The sequence below is a fragment of the Saimiri boliviensis genome, chromosome 4 (assembly GCF_048565385.1).
Source record: "Saimiri boliviensis isolate mSaiBol1 chromosome 4, mSaiBol1.pri, whole genome shotgun sequence".
Lineage (NCBI taxonomy): Eukaryota > Metazoa > Chordata > Mammalia > Primates > Cebidae > Saimiri > Saimiri boliviensis.
In genome coordinates, this window is record NC_133452.1 from 42,393,632 (window position 1) to 42,417,907 (window position 24,276).

Below are 24,276 nucleotides of genomic sequence, written 5' to 3' on the forward strand. Positions count from 1 at the left end.
TATCACGAGGTCAAGAGTTCAAGACCAGCCTGACTAACATGGTGAAACCCCGTCTCTGCTAAAAATACAAAAATTAGCCAGGCATGGTGGCATACACCTGTAATCATAGCTACTCAGGAGGCTGAGGCAGGAAAATCAACTTGAATCCAGGAGGCGGAGGTTGCAGTGAGGTGAGATGATGCCACTGTACTCCAGCCTGGGTGACAGAACGAGATTCTGTCTCAAAATAAATAAATAAATAAATAAATAAATAAATAAATAAATAAATGTATATATATAAACATAATATATAATGTGTGTGTGTGTATATATATATATATCTACTAAATAGTGGTAGCCATGACATGGAAAGTCAACTGATTCTACAAATTGCACATTCATTTGTGTGCCCTGGAATTTCCAACTAGTAATAAACAACTACTGTTGATGTAATTTTAAAATTGAAACCACTTAGATTCATGAAGCATCCTGCAACATAAATTTGCATTTTATATCAGATTTCTATTTTTTCCTGAAAAGCAACCTTTCTTCTTGTATAACTGTCTTTCAAAAGTAAATGTAATAAAAAGGTACAACATAAAATTTTTATGATCCCAGTAATACTTTCTTAAAAATGTGTAAGTCAATGAATTAAGTTCTAGTTCTGATGCATCACAAGAGGTAAAAAGTATTTGCTAATGTAACGTTCAATTCACATTGCATTTGCTTTATCATCAAGATCCTACTGTGGAGTTAGGAAAACACGGTAAGACATACTCATGTTACTTATTTTTCAGAGGTAAATTCTAGATTACTGTGTCAACCCAATACTTGGCCATAGATGTTGTAACTACCAATTAAAAGTGGATTTTGTGGTCTACAACATTTTGTGTAAAGTGAATTCATGTCTTCTAACACTGTAAGTCTGCCATTTAATCCAGACTGTTAGACTACTAATGAATATGATAAGGAAAACAAAAAATGTTAATGGTATCAGCTATTTGAGGAATTTAAGTCTCACAGTCTTTAGGTTTATTTCCCTACATATTTATTATACACATACTCCTTATAGATTCTGTTTAAATAATCTCTAAGAAAGAAAAATCAAACTTTTCTGAGCAGGTGATTAAGCTGAAAACAACCAATTCAGGCTACCACTTTGTCAAGTGATCTTTGGTCACAAATGTCAAAATATTTTCACACCTTTCCACACTCAAACAAGAGACAAATTGTTTTTGATAAACTCTAGTATTTATTAAATTATAAATTTTGTAATCAAAAAGAAAACTGCAGACCAAAAAAACCCTCAAATTATAAGACTAGACAGCAAAGCCTATGGGAACGCCATGAAGTGTGTTACAAAGATTCTGAAACATTAAGTTACTGGCTGTTTTCATCTCCATTTCAGTAACTTTACTATAAAATAGTTGTTATTCATCTATTTTAAAATCCCAAATTGACATATATTCTTACATTAAATTACGCTTCCTGCTTATGATATCAAACATCTCACAGGTGCCAAATTTTAGTAATGGTCTTATGCCAATCCATGCAGAAAAATAAGACAATGCAAGGGTCAGATGAGGACCATTAATGCACAGATAATACAAACACACTGGCCAAAAGAACTAAAGTTTTTAAAAACTATAAACAGACCTCAAGAAAACTAGGTTACTACTAAATGGCTCTCAACTATTAACACCCAAGTTCCTTACATTAAATAAATTTCTCAACAGAGACGTGTTAGACATTTTAATTACGGGTCTATCCTTCCCATACCCCTTCCCACCCCAACTCCCAAAATGCACTACTAGGGATGAGTATAATGTTATGTGGGCAGAAATTTACAGGTAACCCTTTCAACCTTGAGCATGGAGCTGAAGACATTTTTATTTAAACTTCAGTTACTGTGCACTGTCCATCAGGCCTTCTAGATCTGACACTGACACTCACTGTTCCACCCCCTGCTACTGATCGATCAGTTCCCGATCGATCTGATCGATCAGGTACCGTCTGGTTTGCATTAGAAACCAAAAGTCTCTGTTGGGTCAAGGAGTGCTGTGCAACAACCGCAGATATATCCTCACTATCACTACTGGCATCTGATTCAGTTTCTTCAATGGAGGTGTCTGGTGCTGGTACCCTGCCTGAAGATGGTGATTCATGATCTTCTTCTCCTTCTCCCCTATGACTCCTTTCAACTATGTTGTCTCCACTGAGTTGTAAATGAGCAAAAGAGTCTTCCAGAGAAGTGCTTGCATCAGGGGATGGTGTTGCAGGGCTTGTTAACTGACCGTCTACTGACGTTAGGGGCCTTACAGAAGACACTAGGGGCTGAACAGAAGCTCCACTCTGTGCCGATACACTGTCCGCTCCATCGGCAGAGCTCTCTCTTGCTAGGTTTACAGTATTAGCGTCACAGTCTAGCCTAAGTCCGGCCACTCCCTTCTTTGGTATATCTATTATATCTCGCTTAATCTTCCTGCGACGTCCATGTTCATTTCTCCTATATTGAACCATATTTTCAAGATCAGCGACATACAGAAACCCAGCAATTAACATTTCAGTGTTCTTTTTACCTTTGGAAAAAGCATCTTCCAGCTCTCTACTAGTGCGCTCATCGTACTGCCACCACCCATTTCTTCCTTCATAATACCATGCATATTCACCATTTCCTCTACTTGCTGCCTTGAGTTCTTCTGGTGACAACAAGGTTGGCTTGTCAAGGAAATCCTCGGGAATTTCTTGTCGACATAGAGCACATCGCTTTCCAAGCCATGAAGCTCCTTTTACACACAGATAGCAGAAAACGTGCTTACAGGGCAGACTGACTGGATGAACACATGTTTGCAGACAAATGGCACATTCAGGGACGGTTAAAGAAGGTGCAGCATTAGAACAGGACTCATTCGCTTTCCTGCTTGTAGGAAGCATGTTTATTGAATGATCAATTTCACCACAGCCAGCCATCCTAAGAAAAAATACATATAATATTAAAGTCATCTTTTAATTCTTGCAATATCTTAATTCAACAATTATGAAAATAAGTATGTATTAACAACCTATTATGTGCATTATATACAAGCCATATACTGGACAATGGGGATATGAAGACGAAAGTAGAGGAAAAACTCCCCAACCATTGAAAACTTTTTGCAAGCATTTACTTGTACGTATCTTGGGAATGTATAAAAATTTTGTCAGTGCACTTACAATCAGCCCTGGAGAAATACGCTGAAGAATTACATAATGAAAAGCTGCAACCAGCAAAGAGAAAAAGGATACCTTGAATCATGGCAGCTACTATACACTGAAATGAATGCTAGACAAGAAATCTAAAAATCTAAGTTTTGGAGTCCTTTATTAATTATGTGCCGTTAAGGCACTTGGTTAAACCCTTAGTCTAAATTTCCTTAAGTGCAAATCAGAGTTTACAAAGCTCAGGTAAAAACGGACCAAAAAAACCCACTTTGTAATCAATAAAGCTCCATAAAGGTCACAATCACATGAGACCAAGGGAGAAAATAACATGAATATTGAAGAAGCCCTGAAGAGGAGGAAGAAAAAAGATTTGTCAAATTGGATATATCCAACTTAAACACTGACATAAAATTTGTAATTTCTGCTTTACTAATTCAGATAAACATTTACTAAACACCTACCAGATACAATATTAAGTATTAGCTGGTCTAAAGATACATAAGACACACAACTACTCTATTAAATAAGGAAACATATACATGCAGATAATTACAATATGGCCTGATTCTTGCAGTAATCAAAATATGTTAACATACTTACTAAAACAGCAATAAGAGAGAGATGAGAGGATGGAGATAGGTTAGAAAGTTTAGTGTTCATTTGGGGGGCCTGGGTAGTGGAGTAGATTCCAGGCAGAGGCATGTGCCAGACAGAGTCAAATAGTCATACAAGCAATGGAAGAGCGGGAAATAAAGCTGTAAAGGTAACCAAAAGCCAAGTCATAAAAGCCTTATTGTGCCCTGCAAAGGAAACATTTGATTTTTTTCCCCATAGTTAAACAAAACAAAACAAAAACAGAAATTTTAAAAGGAGAGAAAATAATAGAGGGAGTAAACCACTGACAAGTAAAAGAGGCTGAGAAATGAAAATGAAGATGTCAGAGATTGGAAGCTTTAAATGAATGACAATCTCTGTGCCAGTTAATTCTGCCATTCTAAATAGGTCTAGTAGTTAAGTCAAAAAGAATGGTTATGCTCATCAAAAACTGAAAAACAATAATCCTAGGCTATCTTCACAGTACACCCAATCTTAAAATACTCCTTTTTTTTTTTTTCTTTTTACTGCCTTTTCTGTGTTCTTGGTTCCAAGACAGACAAAAAATAAGCCAAAAACCTTAAAAAGGTGGCACGTATCTAGTCAAGGAAGCAACATAATCTCAATGGAAGAACTGATCACTAAAATGCTTAATTTCCAAATTATTTTTCAACTTTTAATAGCATTTCCAATCAATTCCTTTACCAGAAATTCTAGGTTATAGGCATCGACGAAGTACAACTTTTTCCTAACCTATGGAAAGCTGTAAGTCAGGGGTATCCAATCTTTTGGCTACCCTGGGCCACATTGGAAGAAAAGGAATTGTCTTGGGCCACACATAAAATATATTAACACTAATGATAGCTAATAAGGTTTAAAAAACTGCATAGGATTTTAAGAATGTTTAGAAATTTGTGTTGGGCCTCATTCAAAGCCATTCTGGGCCAATGTGGCCCACAGGTTGGATAAGCTTGTTCTAAGTCAACCTTAATAGGACTTCTCAACATGTTAAGCACTATAAAAGCTTCCAAATATTTTGAGATAAACACTTGCCTTCAAAGATCTTGTAACTTGAAACAACAATAAGTTACAAGTGAAGGCATATGTTAATTTTAAATAGCCAATTAACATTCCCTGCCTATTTCCTCCCCTAAAAGAACTGGCTGTGTACACATTTTGTTAGGCTTTCAGAAACTTTCATCCCTTTAAATTCAGGTCAAAAAAATTAGTTTCCATAAAATTCCTGAAAATGTTTTTTTCCAAGTTTTGTATTTATTTAAAGCCCCAAGTAAGAAAAAGAAAACAAGAAAGCGACACATTTACAAGTTAATAATTTAAGAAAGATTCTACTCATGATTCTATTCATAAGATAAAATAGAAAAATGGGCTATGATCATCATTACCTTGGAAAAACAACAGCAACATCTTTATATAAGAAGTCCGCATCTTAAACCATCTAAGTACCTTATGAGCAAAGGACAGGCTCATAAATTTAAACCATAAATAAAAATAAAAAGTCTGGTAAAATGTAAACAATATACCCAACATGTCACATGGACCAATGCCATGCTTTTAAACACGTAATTTCAAACCTATTATATTTAAGTAAAATTGGCCCATGAAGTCAGTTTTCCATCACATACAACTCATTTGTCTACATATAAGAAAGTTTTCAACCTAAAAACATTACCCTCCACCCTACTTAATATGATCAATATTTTGCATGACTCTTAACTCTTACATGTGTGAATAAACTCAAACATGTAATTTCAAAACTAAGAAAGCAATTACAATCATCCCAGAAGGCACGAATTATAACGACAACATAATTGGAAAGGCAAAACAATTCTGTTTGTGCAAGTATTTTGGTTCCAGTCATCAGAATGAAGTAGAGTTGGACACAGCTAATCTGAAAACAATGGACACCAGGCAGCTAAATGGCCATTATTCCATCTGAAGTACTCTTAACTATCAATTCGCCACAGCAATTTATAAATCTGGATTCTGTATAGCCCATCAAGTATACTTTTAATCTATAACTAAGAAATGGACAGAAAAACTTAGTTGTATTTCTTATATAATTCTGAAGGAGGCACATGCAATAAATAAGAAACAGATAAAACATGTAACAAGATGGACAAAAAGTAACCCAAAACTGCCAGTCTACCTATAAGACATCCTTCAAAGGTTTTTAAAAAACCATTTTAATCTACCCTACATAGTCTCGATTTTGCAGTTTCAATGATCTTAAAATAGGTGGGAAGCTAAATGTATGCAGATGGTCATACCAATATGTAAATAAGAAATGCTTTATCCCTCCCTTTTTGTAGAGCAAGGATTTGGTAAATAATTAATGCTAATCAGAGAGGTATTCCCTATCTCATAAATGTCTCAGAAAATTCGAATTTTGAATCATTTTTAAAAAGGGAATTTATTTCCTATACTAAGAAGAATTTAATACATGGAAATTTGGAGTGAAGTTAGTCCAATTCTGTTAATAAGTACAATATATCACTTATTTTCAAAGACTTTTTTGCTGAATTCTTCATGTGATAATCCAACTATTAAGTATGCACCCCCTTCTTCTAATAGATAAACCATGTGAAATATTTCTGCAAGACAAGTTAAGAGTCTACCCTCTCAAGAAGATAAAATATAGAGGGGTATGGGCAGAGTTAGTGGAAATCTCCAAGTCAGATTTCCTTGAAACTTCTTGAAGGTAACTAGTCAAATGAAAGGAAAATTATTATAAGCAAAAAAAAGTCTTTAGTATATGTAGTATTGAAGAAATTTTTAGCCAACAATAAACCTCCAAATATTAAAAATCAGATATTTAAAGTCTGAATTCAGAATCCAATTACAGACACAAAAAAGGGAACAATACCACACATAATTTCAAGGGGCTCAAGGATTTCTATGAAGCTGGTCCACATATGGACCCCTAATGAGACAAGAGGAATTCACTTAAAGGTTTTATATCAGGAAGTTTAACAGTCAGTTTAGTAGCTTCCAGAGCATTTAAACAGCAGGTTGGAGGGAAGTTTGGTAATGTGGGAGGAAGTATGGCAAAAGGGAAACTAGAATTTATATATAACCAGGTAGTAATGCAAGGATAAGATAATTAAAGGGAGGATGCTGATAATAAGGTTCCAACTGTAGAATAGAGGAAATACTAAGGAAAAAGAAATGAAAGCATATGGTTGCTGATGGATGGTGACACATTCACCAAAATTCAGTATTTAAGGAGAGCTGTGTCTCAGACATAATGACTTTATTAACGTGTCCAGGTGGGGATAGGCAGATGACAGTTTGGTACACTAAGAATAAATCTAAGCTGAAAAAAGTCTGGTGATTCATCAACACATACATGGTCCTTGGAACCATGAAAATGAGTAAATGCCCAAATTAAACCTGTAGAGAGAGCAGTCCCAAGGGCCAACCACAGAACCTTGAATTACTCCAATATTTGTGAGGTAAAATAACCAGGAAGAGGTGTAAGGAATGGTCAGAGAAGAACAGGGAACAAACATAACCACCACCACAAAAGCCAACAAGGGAGACATTCGCAAAAAAGAATAATCAAGCAAGTTACTCTATGTGCTGAAAATTTCACCATACAATTCACTTTTGTGTGGTACAAAAGTTGTGAACCCCATATACTTAATAGCAATTTTGGTTTCCTAAACACCATCAATCCCAGTAATCTTTTATTTGGCCAAGACATCTATCTTTCTCTATCCCCCAAAGACTATCACAAAACTTCTCCCTCCTAGTTTAGAGATATACTAACACCTGTATCACTGAGAAATTAGATAGGTCAAAAATAAATCCTCAAAATCTATCTTTAGCTTTACTTTGTCTTAATCTTTTTCCCTCCTGTCTGAGGATGGGGTACTGCTACTTCTTTACAAAGCTAATCCATTGACATTTAGTTAGTACTGTCCCCTAACTTCTCTAAGACTGATCAGTATACTCTGTTCCTAAGTATAAAAACCAATTAACATCAATTTTATGTTAAATAGATGTAAAATTTGGTAATATAGTAAGTACTAAATAAACATTATTCCCTGCAGTTACTCTGAAGTCTCTTTCTTCTACCCTGCCTTCCCACACATGACTATTCCCAGACTTCTGTAAAATGTGTTGATGATTAGGCAGCTGTTTCCCTCCTCATTCTCTTGGCTTGAAAAATATTTCCTACTTTTCTTTAACTGTTAAAATTCTATTCATTCTATAAAGGCAAGGTGGAAGTTATTGTGTTCTGAACCCTTCAGATGAAATTAATCTCTTCCTCTGTTCAGTTTTAATAGCATCTTATTGTTACCTTAATATGGCATCTATTCCACTGTTTGTTAATTACATATGTCTCATTTACTAAATCATAGTAAGTTCCTTGATGACCAGCACCTGGACTATCTGACCTATTAAGATTTTTAAAAATTTATATAGATAAATGGACAAGATTAAATAAAAGATATATTTTAAAGACACATGCTCATTAGTATCATTTTTCAATTACCAAATTTTCAATACTGAACAAAAATGTGGTCATACTTTTAATAATTAATTATTAATACATATCATTACATGTAATCAATATCATAATTGGAAGAGTAGAAAGCAAGAGTTTTTTGTCAACTGGGAAAATGTGAAATGGCCTCTACCAAGGTCACTCTTGGTCTAATAGTAAAAACACTGTCATTAAAAGTCAACAAAATAGGCTGGGCATGGTGGCTCACGCCTGTAATTCCAGCACTTTGGGAGGCTGAAGCAGGTGAATCATGATGTCAGGAGATCAAGATCATCCTGGCTAACACGGTGAAACCCCGTCTCTACTAAAAACACAAAAAAACAGCCGAGCATGGTGGCGGGTACCTGTAATTCCAGCTACTTGGGAGGCTGAGGCAGGAGAATCACTCCAACCCAGGAGGCAGGGGTTGCAGGAGCTGAGATCGCAACACTGCACTCCAGCCTGGGCGACAGAGCGAAACTCCATCTCAAAAAAAAAAAAAAGTCAATAAAATATTCACTACATTTTTCATGAATGACATCAAGTTGCATAGGTTCATATTAACTTAGAAAACAGAAATATATTCATAGAGGAAAAATGTTTCATCAATAACAGGGTGAAAAATATGGACAAATCCAAGGTAGTGTGTAACACGTTAGAGCAGATCATGCAAAGATAAGTGATGAAGGCACAACTAGTAAAACTGGGGATCAGACTGAAGTGGTATGAATAAAAAGCAATAATGTACTACATTAAAAAAATCAATTATGTAGAAATTCCTTTAATTTAGTGAGACAAGTTTTTAGTAACTAGTGTTTTTATAACCCAGTAGTTTGTCTTATTTATAAATGCTAGTACTACTTGCCTAGCTTAGTTATTTAAGAAAATTACTATGTAAAAATAAAGTAGAACCCAGAGGACCTGGAGATCTCTGCAGTATTTTAGCCTTCTATGAACAAACTCCTCTGTCTTCAGTTTTTCTTACAGAGATTCTTCCCTCTGAGGAGACTTGGAAATCTATGTTAACGATAATTTAATGTAAATAAATTGTTAATAAAGCACCTATAAAGCAACGGAAAATGTTCATTTTATATAGTTAAAACTAAACATGACAGATACTCAATTTACTATACTTTAAACAAATCCACTTAATTTACTGCAGCACTAAAAAAACCATGATGCTACACTTACATTTCTATTACAGATCCCACAGATGCCTGCCACAAAAATAAAGCATCTTCTTCACTAGCAGTCAGCCAACTTGCAATACTTTCTCTTCCACTGCTGGTTCATTCTTTGTGCTGAAAAAAAAAAAAATTCAACATCAACTTTTCTACAGACTAAGATCAACAGAATCAGTTAATTATTTATAACGTTTCACAAAATTCAGTGGAACACTTTATCTTAAAAGTGGAAAAAAATTAAAGACAAGATGCATGTTTTTACCCCTGTTACTCAACAGTAAGTTCTGACTGTAAGTTCTAGCAAAGCAAATTAGGGAAAAGAGGTAAGGCATACAGATGGGTAAAGAGGAAGTAAAACTATATCTATTCTCTCTATATAGAAGATCTCACAGAATCCCCAAGAAAGCTAATAAACAAATTCAGCAAAGTTGCAGGTTACAAGTTTGACACACACAAAAATCAGCTGTGTTTTGATACATCAGCAGTCAACAATCCAAAAAGGAAATCAAGAAAGCAATTCATTCATAATAGCATCTAAGGGAATAAAATAGCCAGGAATCAACTTAACCAACCAGGTGAAAAGACTTGTACACAGAAAACTATCAAGCATTACTGAAAGAAATTAAAGAAGAGCTAAGTAAATAGACAAGTAATGTATGGATTGGAAGATTTAACATATTAAAATGGCAATACTACCAAAAGTGATCTACAGATTCAACATAATTCCTATCACAATTCCAACAACCTTTTTTGAAGAAATGGAAAAGCAATCCTTAAATTCATATGGAATTCCAAAGGACCCTAAGTAACCCAAACAATCTTGAAAAACCCAATGTCAAAACTTACTACAAAGCTAAGGTAACAAGACAGTGTAGTGCTGGTATAGGATAGATAAATACACCAATGATATAGAATTGAGAGTCCAGAAATAAACTGACACATCAATAGCCAACTGATTTTTCCAAAAAGGTGTCAAGTCTACTCAATGCGGGAAAGAGGAGCCTCTAACTAATGTTGAGACAACTGGATTTCCACATGCAAAAGAATAAAGATAGACCTCTACCTTACACTATATATCAAAGTTAAGTAAAAATGAATCAATAACCTAGGTCTGAGAAATAAAACCATAAAACTCTTAGAAGAAAACATAGGAGCAAATCTTCATGGCCTTAGATTTGGCCTCAGATTCCTAGACGTGGCATCAAAAGCATGAGAAACATAGGAAATAAATTGGGCCTTATAAAAGTTTGAAACTTTTGTGCATCAAAATTCACTGTTAAGAAAATAAAAAGACAGCCGGGCGCGGTGGCTCAAGCCTGTAATCCCAGCACTTTGGGAGGCCGAGGCGGGTGGATCACAAGGTCGAGAGATCGAGACCATCCTGGTCAACATGGTGAAACCCCATCTCTACTAAAAATACAAAAAATTAGCTGGGCATGGTGGCGCGTACCTGTAATCCCAGCTACTCAGGAGGCTGAGGCAGGAGAATTGCCTGAGCCCAGGAGGCGGAGGTTGCGGTGAGCCGATATCGCGCCATTGCACTCCAGCCTGGGTAACAAGAGCGAAACTCCGTCTCAAAAAAAAAAAAAAAAAAAAAAAAAAAAAAAAAAGAAAAGAAAAAGACAAACTGCAGAATGGGAGAATATCTTTGCAAATCATATAGCTAATAAAGGTTTAATATCCACAATATGTAAAGAACTACAGCTCAACAACAAAAAGACAAACCAATTAAAAAGTGAGCTAAAAATAAGCAAAGAATTTAAAGATATACAAATGGCCAATAAGCACACAAAAAGATTCTTAACATTATTAGTAATTAGGGAAATATAAATCAAAATCACAATTATACACCTGTAAGAATGCTACAATTTTTTTTAAAGGAAAATAAGAAGTGTTGGTAAGGATGTAGAAAAATAGGACCTTTGAAAACTGCTGGTCGGAAGGTATAATGGTATAGCCACTGTGAATAATAATTTGTTGCTTCCTCAAAAAGTTAAAAATAATTACCAATATAACACAGCAATTCCACTCCCAGGGATACAGCAATAGAATTCAAAACAGGTTCTCAGATACTCATATGCCAAAGTTCACTGCAGAAATATTAGGCAAAAGGGGGACACAATTCAAGTATCGATCAACAGATGAATGGATAAACAAAATGTGGTCTATAAATACAACGGTATGTTATTCAGTAATAAAAAAGATGTGCTACAACATAGAACCTTGAAAACATACTAATAAGCCATACACAAAAGGATTCTATGATTCCACTTATATGAAATATCAAGAATAGGCAAATTCATAGAAGCAGAAGGTATCAGAGGTTACCAGAGACTGGAGAAAGGAAAGAATGGGGAGTTATTGCCTCATGGGTACAGAGTTTCAGTTTGTAATGCTAAAAAAAGTTGTGGAAGCTGATAATAGTGATGGTTGCACAACAATGTAAATGAAATTAACCACATGGAATTGTACTCTTAAAAAATTATACCATCTAAGTCATTAATCTTCTTTCTTCTCATTTAGTATTTCCTTCTCCACTTCACAATGTCCACTACAGGACACAAATCACATTACACAGAACTAATAATCAAGAATACAAGACAGCTAAAGAAATGATAAATCTCACAGTAAATATAAGATAGAAGACCTTTTTGTTTCATGTGGCTCTCTAACTATAGGTGTCTCTTTCCCTAAGGTATCTTAAGATGTGTTTAAAGAAACATAATGCCATATGTGGCCTCTAAATACAAGCTGACTTATCTTACCAAATGTTTAACAGAACAAACAATTTGTTTTAAAATCAGAGAACTTTCAAAAGTAACTGACTGTGATGGTTACTACTGAGTGTCAACTTGATTGGACTGAAGGATACAAAGTATTCATCCTGGGTGTGTATGTGAGGGTGTTGCCAAGAGTTTAACATTTGAGTTGGTGGGCTGGGGAAGGCAGATCCACCCCAATCTGGTGCGCACAATCTAAGCTGCCAGTGAATATAAAGTAGGCAGGAAAACCTGAAAAGGGGAGACTGGCCTAGCCTCCCAGTCTAATCTTTCTCCCATACTGGATGTGTCCTGCCCTCAAACATTGGACTCCAAGTTCTTCAGTTTTGGGGCTCAGACTGGCTCTCCTTGCTCCTTGCAGACAGCCTATTGTGGCACCCTAGTGATTGTGTAAGTTAATACTTAATAAACTCATATATACACACACACACACACACACACACACACACACATACATATTAGTTCTGTCTCTCTAGAGAACTCTAATATACTGACTAAACAAGGTTTCTAAGTATCCTGCCTTTTTGTTTTAATCTGATTTTAGATGATATGGACCCAATGTTTTGACTTTCCACCCAACCCTTTCACCACCCTCTAGGTGCCTACAACTTCAAAAGTATCAAAGGCTATGTTCATTTCCCTGCTGCAGCCTACTCCAAACAGAAACTGCCCACTTTCTTACACACCCATACACTCCCTGTATATAGGACAGGGGAGACAATTTACTGCTCCAACATCATTTACTTATTCTTTCAAGTCTCTATTACTGACTTTAACATCCCCTAAAACTGCTCTCTCACCACCTTTAAGGGATTAATGTCATCTTTTCCCTATTGATCATCCTCTTCACCCTAACTCTTTTTTTTTTTTTTTTTGAGACAGAGTTTCGCTCTTGTTACCCGGGCTGGAGTGCAATGGCACGATCTCGGCTCACCACAACCTCCGCCTCCTGGGTTCAGGCAATTCTCCTGCCTCAGCCTCCTGAGTAGCTGGGATTACAGGTACGCGCCACCATGCCCAGCTAATTTTTTGTATTTTTAGTAGAGACGGGATTTCACCATGTTGACCAGGATGGTCTCGATCTCTTGACCTCATGATCCACCTGCCTCGGCCTCCCAAAGTGCTGGGATTTACAAGCGTGAGCCACTGTGCCCGGCCCTCTTCACCCTAACTCTTGACATGACCATGAGCCTATTGAAATATCCTTGAAAATGAACTAACACTTATTGAACAGGTTACTTGACTTGTCCCAACTTCTGTTCATCAGAATCACTGAAATTGCTTATTAGAAATATACACTTAGCCCCTTTCCTTAGAGATTCTAGGCCAGTAGACGCAGGTTTAACCCTAGGAATCTTGCCCCAAGTGGTAGTCATGCAGGCAATCCTTCAAATACAATCTGAGAAACACTGTCCTCAATTTTCAGTTCTTTAAATCCAAAATTTGAAGAAATTAATCTCCTCCCTGGCAACCAAATATTGTGATCACATTTGCAACTGTTGCCTAAACTGCTGCCTCTCTGAAATCTTAATCTGACTCTCAGATCACAAGCTCTGGTCCTGCCAGCTTACTCATTCCCATACCTGCTCTTCAATTTCATGGGGACCTACAATCTCTTGATCATCTCCTTTCCTTCATCCAGTTCCTAATCTCATTTTCTTTCCTGTCCATTCTTGAACCCAATCTTTTTTTACTTCTTTCCTGACAGAACCCTTGGCCCCCCTTATATCTTTATCTCTCATATACACACATTTTACAAACCCCCATTTCTGCATAATTCTTATGATATGACGTCTAAGTTCATGCCTTATCTACTTTGTGTTCACAGAAAAAAAGAGAAAGTTATTTCCGTCACCACATGGCCTCCTGCTCCCCATACCTCAACCAACAACAGCACAAATTCTGTTAACTTTTATCCCAAACCCCTTTGGAATCTATCCTCTATGTTCTACCCATTGGTAGTGCCCTATTTTAGACCTATATCATCTCTCACCTATTGTTTAGCCTGATTATCTTGTATCAGTATCACCCTCAAATTCATTTACTAAGCCTTTGAGATTCTCTCTCTCTCTCCCTTCCTCTCCCTCTCTTTATTTCTCTTTCTCTGTCTGTTTCCCAGGCTGGAATGCTGTGGCATGATTATAGCTCACTATAACCTCAAAACGGCTTGGCTCAAGGGATCCTTCCATCTCAGCCTCCCAAGTAGCTAGGACTCAGTGATACATTTTAAAGGTAAAATGGACCAGGTTTCTTCCATATGTGAAAGCCCAATATGGCTCCTTAGCCTACACAATAAAGACAAAATTCCTTAGGACAACATCTGAAGGTTTTTAAAGCTGGGAACTGTAAATAACTGTAGTCTTTTTTATCTTCAACAACCACCCACAGATTAATAATCTAGTTGTATCACATTACTCAGAGTCCTGCAACCCTCCCTTTGTAGTTCTGTATTTCCTCCTGCCTGGTACAATCTATTCCCTTTTACAGCTTATGAATGCCTATTTGTTCTTTAATATATTACACAGAAGTGGTTATCCCAACCATTTTCTCTACCTCCAGAAAGTTAATTATTCTCTCCTCTATATTTTGTGTTTTTCTATTACTGAATTTATTATATGCACTAATTTCATTCATTTGTGAAGTCTGACTCTTCTATTAAATCATGAACCCCCCTGAAGATTGGGACTTTTTATATTTCTAAGTAAACTGTCAATCAATTTTTGTTGAACTGATATTTTTTGGATGAATGAAAAATGAACTAAAAGTAACTACTGCGAGAAATAAAGTATCAAAGGATTAGATTTATTCCTTCAAATAACACAACACTTGAGTTCTAATTTTGAACAAGGCACCCAGCTGGTGCCTATAAGTTACGTAAAAATATGTAAGTTCTAATCCTTTCTTTATATAACTTAAAATCTAAAGGAGTTCTTACATTTACAAATATAAAATTCAACCCATCTTTGTATCTTTTGGCAAGCAAATCATTTACCTAGCTATTGTTCCAAAATGGAGATAAAAATCTAAGCATAAACCAAGATGGATTTCTGAACAGTCAAAACAGCTTCACAAAGCTCCTTCCCTGATAAAGGTTATGATTCTTCACTAGGATGATCACACAGGTCAGCCCAGCATCTGACCAGTTTGCCCTTTGTCTCCAAACTGTTCCAGTTCAGAAAATAAGTTCTACAGACATTCTACCCTTTGCCCATCATAAAGGTTTTTGGATCATCACTCAAAAGTCAATTTGCTCTTATTTGACTCACTTTTTTTTGTTTTTAAGAGACAGCGTTTGTTAACCAGGTGGGAGTGCGGTGGTATGATTGTAGGTCACTTAAACCTCAAACTCCTGGCCTCATGTGATGCTCACAGCCTCCCAAAGTGTCGGGGTTATAGGTAAGAGCCACCATGCCCAGCCTTTACCCACAATTCTAAGATGAAATTTTTTGTTCCACAAAGTCCTGCTGGGTGTTGCTGTTGGTCATAAGCATTGTCTATCCTTTGCTATCTTACAAGTCTTTTAAGATGTAGCAATCCATCATTCTCAGAACCTAATTGATTGAATGGTAAAACCTCTAGTGCAGAAGATTCAATTAAAACATTTCTCCTAAAAATTTTGTCTAATCACTGTTTATACTTTAATTCAGATGCACAGAAGGAACCATTTTATTCCTATGAAATACATAGAAAAATGTGTCCTTGTTTCTAATTCTTATCTTTTTAATTCATTTACACAGTATCTTTAACAAATCTAATTTATTCCTCTCTATTTACTTACTTTACCTAGGTCTTATCCGTAAATATTTTATCTCTGAAACCAAAGTTGATTCTTAAAGGAATCTAAGTTAACTGAAACAAAGCAGCTTCAAAATAAGTACAAAAAATCCTCTAAACCCCGTATTTGAACACCTAAATAGGCTATGATCTTTTCTATAAAACTATTTCACATCATTGAAATAAAACTATAGCCACAAATATTAAAGTAAAAGCTTTGCTTCATATCCACTAGGATAACAAAGGTACTTAAAAAAAAAAAAATTCTGATTAATCCGAGGGGATGCAGTTCTCTCATTCTGTTTCCCTTATTTGAAGGGAAGAGAACTACATCTCCTTGTATTAAATTCAAGTAATTTATCAATAGGAAAATTATTTGAAAAACCCCCTTACAGATGAAAGAAAACACACACACACTCCTCCCCCACCAACACCCCTAGGAGCTGAGAACTATTTACTTAATAGTACTCAAATAATAGTACTCAAATAACAGCAAAGCATCTATCAGTAATGACACTTTCCATCAACATAAACTTTCTCTTACAGTAGAAAGAACATCCTCGCCCTCATCACACTCCTCTAGTCTAGTTACATTTAGCTATAAAAAAAAGAATGTATCAGTGACCATAACCCACATTCCAGTATGATCTTTATTTATATTAATGCCATTTCCCAAAAAAACACAGCCAAAGAAATATTTAGTCTGATATTTCTTCAATATTTTTCCCCCTAATTCTGGCCTGTGGTAACTTCTAGGATTCTCTTAGACATGCCTTTCTCTAATTTTCAAAATATTGATGATTTCATTTCTTTCTTCAAGGATCTTTGATGATAATCTCATACAACTGACCTCTCACACAAGTTAACAGCTTGGAAATGAACAAATAGACTTAAATACACACATACAGTTTTTTCAATAAATATATTGGAAATTGTTTTGGAGATTTATGGCAATTTGAAAAAACCTGCAGATGAACCATGTAGTCTTAAAACATCAAAAGGAAAAGAAAAAAATTAGGTATGTTATGAATGAATAAAACAGTGTCTATTTTATCATTTAGTACCATAAAATATGGAGAAATGTATTGTAAGATGTTAAAGCATATCAAAACTTAGCAAACACAGACATACATGGTGTTGTCTGAGGTGGCACAAGAAACGTAAACAAATGTAAAGATACAGTATGAGTCATAGCTGCATAACATTAATTGTAGTACATACTGCAATAATTTCCTATTATGTGTGTGACACTAATTATCTCTGCATGTATTGGAGTAAATCGTAATCTCCTGTTCTTGTGTATTTTTTTTTTAATCGTGTTTAGCGCAATACCAGAACCCTTGAGTAACACCATGAGACTCAGGTGAAGTGCCACTAGCGATGCTAAAAGTGCTCCCAAGAAGCCAAGGAAAGCCATGCCATTACAAGAAGTTAAACTGCTTGGTATGTGCCCTAGATGGGCCTGCAGCTGCAGTTACCCATCATTTCAGACAGACAATTCATCTTGTAAACAGATTATATAAACACAGTATCAATACATACAGTACTATAAATGTATTTTTTCTTCCTTATGAATTTATTTTCATCTAGCTTATTGTAAGAATATAGCATATAATGCATATAGCATATATAACATGTTAATTGACTGTTTACAGTAGGCTACTAGTAGTTAAATTTTGGGGAAGTCAAAACTTATACTCAGATATTCAGTTGTGCAAGGGGTTGGCACCCTAACACCTCTGTGTTGTTCAAGGGTCAATTGTACGGCCCTCTTAATGTCTTTGAGCATTCTTTTATTTCACCTCTAATTATGCATAATCTTTCAAAAATACATTTGTGTAAAACAATGTAACTAGGTTCTTCTTGGCTGAGATTTAGCAATATTAACCCACCAACAAAAATGACTCCAGCTAAAAGCAGATAAAAAACATTACAGATGTAAATAGGAATACTGCAGTAGCCCCAAGAGTCTACAGTTGTTTTTTTTTTTTTTTTTTTTTTTTTTTTTTTTAGGATGAGGTTTCACCATGTTGGTCAGGCTGGTCTTGAACTCTCGACCTCAGGTGATCCGCCCGCCTTGGCCTCCAAAGTGCTTGGATTATAGGCGTGAGCCACCATGCCTGGCCAAGTCTACAGTTCTCATAATTTTAGTAAATCTTGCATGCTTTGGTGACTTTTTCAATTTCTATAACCTCATGAATAATTTTTTCAAAGCACAGATTAACAAAGTGGAATTCCCAACCAGCACTATCAGTACTACCTGGGAGATCTTCACAAATGAAAATCCAAAGTGCCACCCTAGACCTACAGGACCAGATCTCCAAGTGATTAGCATATTACAGTTAGTGAAACACTACCAAATCCATATGTCACTGAATCCTCGAAACCACCCCATGAAATACGACTATACCCATTTTACAAATGAGGACGCCTAAGCCCAGAAAGTTAAATGACTTACCAAGAGTCACAAAGCCATCAATATTGGGAGATGCCATTCAAACTCAAATATACCTTTAAAAAAGTATTTCTACAATGTATTGTCTCTCACAGAAAAAGTCAGAATAGTATTATCTAATAGAAATATAATGCAAACCACATATGTAATTTCAAATTTTCTATTAGCCCCATTAATAATAATAAAAAGAGGCTGGGCGTGGTGGTTCATGCCTGTAATCCCAGCACTTTCGGGGTAATGAGGCAGGAGGATGGCTTAAGCCAAGAGTTATAGACCAGCCTGGGCAAGATGGTGAGACTCCCCATTTCTACAAAAATAAAAAGAAACAGGAAAAATTAATTTCAATAACATATTTTATTTAACCCAACGTTTCTACATTACTGCTTCAATATGTTTCAGTATAATATAATATTTTATGTTCTTTGGTAAGTATATGCATACTCTTTGAAATCCAGTATCTATTTCACACTTACAGGACAACTTAATTCAGACGGGACACATGTTAAGTGCTCAATAGCTCCATGTGGCTACTGGCTACTTTACTGAACCAACACTGGTCTAGAATGTCTCACATATTAATCTTTTTAAATACAAAACTGGCAAGTTACTACAGGAATCATTTAGTAGAGACAATGAGTTCAATGTTAATTTACCTAAACTTCTGCTGAAGACAAATAAAAAAGAAAACTGCCTATTCTGTTATAATCAAAGTTAACAGATTTAGGGAGGCCCAATTCTGCCGAACTGACCCCATCAACTATTAACTCTGAGAATTTATACAGTTGATCCTTGAACAATGTGAGGAGTTAAGAGTGTCTACCCCCTACACAGTCAAAATTCCATGTCAACTTTTGACTTTCCAAAAATTTAACTACTATTACCCTAACTATTGGTCAGATACTTTACTGATAACATAAACAGTGGATTAATATACATTTTGTATGTATTATATATTGCATTCGTGCAATACACTAAAAAAAAGAAAACGTTATTACAAAATCGTAAGGAATAAAAATATGTTTACGTTCATTAAGTAGAAATGGATCACCGTAAAGGTCTTCATCCTTTTCAGGAGCAGGAGAAAGAGGATGCACTGGTTTTGCTCTCTCAGGGGTGGCAGGGGCAGAAAAAAAAAATCCTTGTATAAGTGGAACTGCGCAGTTCAAACCCTTGTTCAGTGGTCAACTGTAATGTCAACTGGGCACAAACTAGGGAATACATATAATACTTGCAACAGTCATATGAAGAAGCCCTCAGAAAACATCTACATTATTTGAAACCAAAGATCTTTTTAAAGTTGGAGGAGAAGGGATGCTTTTATTTTAACGAATGGTGGTATGTAAAACAGAACAGTGTAACTTTAACTACAGGCCAGAATTAATTTGCCAAACATAAATAACTCAAACATACATAATTTCTATAGGAATGAATGACTTGAAAATTTTACACCAAACTTAATATGATGAGCTATGAAGAAGGTAGCATTAAAAACAAGAAAGAAAGAAAGAAAAGAAAAAGTCTAAAACCAAGTTAGATAATTTGCCTCTAACAATTTTGGAGAAAAAAAAAAGTGATGGGCAAAACTTAAAAATATACAAAAGATTTTAGAGATTATCAATGAATTTAAATCTTGACCCACTCAAACAAGTGAAAAAATAAATATAACTAAAAAACGAAGTAATATTGTATCATTTACAATTTGTAATGACTCAAAATATTGACGCTCCCACTTTTCCAGTCAGTCATAAGCTCAAAATCAAAAGTCTTTTTCAGGTAATAGATTCAAGGAAATGATTATCTTTCATCAAAGAAAAAGAAAAGAATATAACATCAATATAGATACATATAAAAACAAAGATAAATATCAATTATAAATATTTGAAGACTTCCTGTATTTTTCTAATTATTAACAGCTAATGTTTAACAAAATTTTTGCCATTTCTTCAAAATACAAAAAACAGGAAATGTTCTACATGAAAGCACTGAGTGACAGAAAGAAAAAATATTTGAAATGTTCCAAATTTTGCTATACAACTCAAAATATATATATACACACACATAAAAGGGGTAAATCAGGTGTGAGTTAGCAGATACATCTTAGCATTTTTTATGAACGACTCCCAAATTGAGAGATGTAACTAAACGCCCTAATAATTCCATTTTAAGCCCTCATCATCACCTGCTAACAATCAGCTAAGAAAAAGCATAGGTCATACTTGTAAACTTAAGATAAAACTCACTGCAACTAAATGGGGTCTCATACTTTAAAGAATCATTTCCTTTTAAAAATGTTACTATGTAGCAATCTACTTACTGACCTCACAATCTTTAAACTAGCGCTTTAAACCCTTCAATTTTTTTTCAAAACAACAACAAAAAAGTGGGCTTTGCATTTTATTTCAAAACGTGAGATATAAAATAGGACAAATCTTTTAACAATATCAAACACAGATGTTTCTTAGCCAGCAACCATTTCATAAATAAGAAAGGCTCTTTGGCAAATTATCTGTGTGACCTTGGTCAAGTCATAACTCCCAGTCTTTTGTTATCTCATCCTACTTTACAATTTTACGTTCTAAATGCTTTAATTAGCAGTCAGTTAACAACTATTTTGGATTTGAATTAACCCAAAAGGTAATAGGCCATGAAAACTAAAGATAGTTCATAAGTAAGCAGAGGTGGTTGTAGCCAAGTGTTAAATAAATTGGTTTCTATACCCAAAAAGATTGCTCCCAATCCAGCCTGTTGTTTTCACAAATTCAGATTCCTCAGGCACAAGGGAACCGGGTAAGATAATGGAAAAGGCTCAGTACCTTCTATTACGAACACCGAAGAAAAATACGCATTCGAATTCCCAACTGACAGTGCTGTTAGACGTTTCATGCTAGTATATGGCTAGTATATAAAATAATATTCTTTAAACAGATAGCTATTGTGAAAACAAAAAATTTAATATCCTTTTCTAACTCAAAATATCGTTTTGGATCCTTTTAAAAAAATGTCTTTTCCTTTCTTCTGACAATGTAAGTTGGTGGAGACTGAAACAAAACACTTCGCAAGTGGACATCTCCTTTACAAAGCAGTTAATTGTTTTTTCTGCCTCTTGTCTCAAGACCAGCTATTTGGACAAAGTTTTCCTGATGATTATAATTCTACCAAGTTCTGAACAACCATCGAAGAAAAAAAAAATTAAATCTATTTCCATTCTGCCCACAGCATACACTGGCCCATTTGAGACAAACTTGTAAATGAAACATTGGGCTGAACAACATCCTCCACTTTAAGATATACAAGGCACCAAAACAAACACATCTAAAATCTATTTTTAGAGTGGCATTGACTCTTCCAGTTTTCTCTTTAAAAGGAGATTTACTTGACCTATTTTCACGTGTTTTTAGGGCACCTAGACAGTCCACACAAACAGTATTTGCTAGTGATAAAACAGCAAAGGCAAAATCACAAATCCTGTTGTGTGGGACATTTTCTCCATGTATCCTTACGTGCCATGTCTTAAAAGTCTAAATATGGATTAACTGACTAAAATGTCCTAAGTTTTCCAAATTTATAATTATACACTGCATTGTATGCCAATATTATACGTTCACCTCCCATTTGAAAAGTACACACATGGGGTGGGGGTGATGTGCCCAGCACCTGAAATGCCAATCATACAAAGAACAAAGCGTTCCCCATCATCTTTTGGGTTTCTTCTCTCCTCAGTTGTTCAGTTTCAATATTACAAAAATATTACTTAAAATGTTCAAAACTTGAGAAATAAGTGCTCACTAAAATGGCACTTAAAGAAATTAAAACGTATACCAAAATGATTAACGAGAAAAGATTCTAGTTGCCAGGATGTGTGTGTAAACTTACAGTCCTGTGGAGAGGACGGTTCCATCTCCACATTCTTAAAAATAATTTTACATTCTTTAGAAGCCTTCGCAAAATAGCGACAACAATGGAAGACGCACACTCCTTCAGACGGGATGGAGGGTAGGAAGAGAACTCCCCACCCAACAACCAGAACAAAGCAACAGCCTCAGCTTTTAAGATGCACAGAGGGTTTGGAGGCTCAAGGGACATTCTGAGATCTCTTAATTGTTCCGATGCTTCAACAGCCGTCAAAACAGCTAAGAATATGCAGCGCGGGGCTTCACTAGGACAAGGTGCAGGACTGCTCTCTTCGTATTAGGCAAGACCGAGACACTGAGCAGGAGGAGAAAAAGGAGGAAGAGAGCGAGCGGAGAAAGCAGCAGCTAGAGACACTCCGGGAAAAGACAAAATGCAGACTGTACGCCCTGGCTTCCATCTGACCCAAGGCCCAAAGGGTCTGACCTCACACGGGAAACAGGGAGCAGGCTACCGCCAAAAATCCATCGCCGCCCCTACACCTCGAGGCCAGAAGGTCCCCGCGCAGAGGCCTGACACCGCGGCCCAGGGGGAGGAGAGGGAGCCGCCTGCCACCCGAGGCACCGGCGCGGGCTCCGGCGGAAGAGGCTGCGCAATAATGGCCGCTGCTCCGCCCCTCGCACCCCGACCGGGACCAGCTCCGGCCGTCAGCCAGGACAGGGTCTGCGGCGCCCTCGGGCGGCGCACGGGCTGTCACGGTCGTCTAGCCTGCGACAGCGGCCAAGGCGGGGGTGGCGGAAGGGGCTGAGCTGCCCCATCCCGCCTCTGCCGCGCCAGCCCAAGGGCGTCCATCTACGTACCGGCCCCTGACCCCGCCGCCGCCCCTCTCAGGCCCCGAGCGCAAGGCCGACCCGGAGTACGTCGCGGCTGGAGGTGACACCGCGAGCGACGCTTCCTCTCCCCCGGTGAGGGTCCCGGCGCGGCCGGCGTTCACCCCGCTCCCCCGAGAGGGCCTCGCTCCGACGGCCACTTCTCCGGCCACAGCCGCGGCCACCTCGCAGTCTTTTTCTCTCCGGCCTCGGAGCCCCGCAGCGGCCGGGGACGCGCGCGGCCGTCACGTGACCACCCGGCGCGTCGCGGGGGCGGGGCCGCGCGGGGCGGAAGCCGCGCCGCGCACCCGCGGGCTCGCGCCGGCGCCTCTGCGTTCCGTCCCGGTTTCGCGCCGCCGCCTGCCCGCGCTCTCCTGCCTGCGGAGACCGCGACTTCGCCGCTTGGATTCTTCTGGCTGCTTTAGAGTGTACTTCGTTTGTATTAGGGCGAGAGGCTCTGAACGAATGCAGGTCCAGCAGACAGACTGGGGGTGGAGGAAGTAAAACGCGTGTGGGAACGGCAGGTGGTGGTGCTCAAAAACCCGGTTTTGCGATCCGGAGGAAGCCCTGAGCTGCCCAGCCGAGTTTCAGCTTGAAGATCCCCTCCCTGGCAGAAGAACTGCTTGTTCCCTTTCAAGAAAAAAGTAGGGTGGTGGGGGGCGGACCGAGGGGAGAGAGTCCTCTAGGACTTTCTCATTTGTTCACCTTTTTAATGGTTGAGCAATTTAATCGGGGAAAAAATGGGTGCTACTTTCCCTTTGAACCCCTCCTTTTTTAAAAAACAGAATAGTGCCCGAAAAACTGGAGAAATTAATCTGCATGAGAATCTGAAATTAAAGAGGTTATTTTGATCGCAAGCCTGTGGTTTTAAACATCAGAACTCTAGCAGTATTCACCATTTTAGCATGTACATTTCCTTTTTCAGAACTGATTAAAGTTTCCTAATTTGTAGGAAAATGAAGAGAGTAGAAGAGCAGGCCTTTTATAAAAGAGTATGTATTTCAACATTCTATGACAGTGTCTTCTTTGCAATAATGTTGCGTTTGGGGATTTCATTAAATGTTTCATTAGGGATGGGAAG

The 24,276-nt window shown here is 37.1% G+C and overlaps 1 protein-coding gene across 4 annotated transcripts; it reads right to left on the reverse strand.

Annotated features, from left to right (window-relative positions):
* Nucleotides 1–648: 648 nt before the first annotated feature.
* Nucleotides 649–23,446, reverse strand: RNF146 (ring finger protein 146). Of its 4 annotated transcripts, none has more exons than XM_039467841.2 (3): nucleotides 23,238–23,446; nucleotides 9,476–9,585; nucleotides 649–2,950 (listed from the first exon to the last, which is right to left on the reverse strand). In XM_039467841.2, coding segments are annotated over exons 2-3 (1,080 nt in total). In that variant the 5' UTR covers nucleotides 9,478–9,585; nucleotides 23,238–23,446; the 3' UTR covers nucleotides 649–1,872. The 4 variants fall into 4 exon arrangements, with proteins under 4 accessions (XP_039323775.1, XP_039323773.1, XP_003932446.2 ...); XM_039467839.2 differs by having other exon boundaries at nucleotides 23,187–23,446; XM_003932397.4 differs by lacking the exon at nucleotides 23,238–23,446 and adding an exon at nucleotides 22,813–23,060.
* Nucleotides 23,447–24,276: the final 830 nt, after the last annotated feature.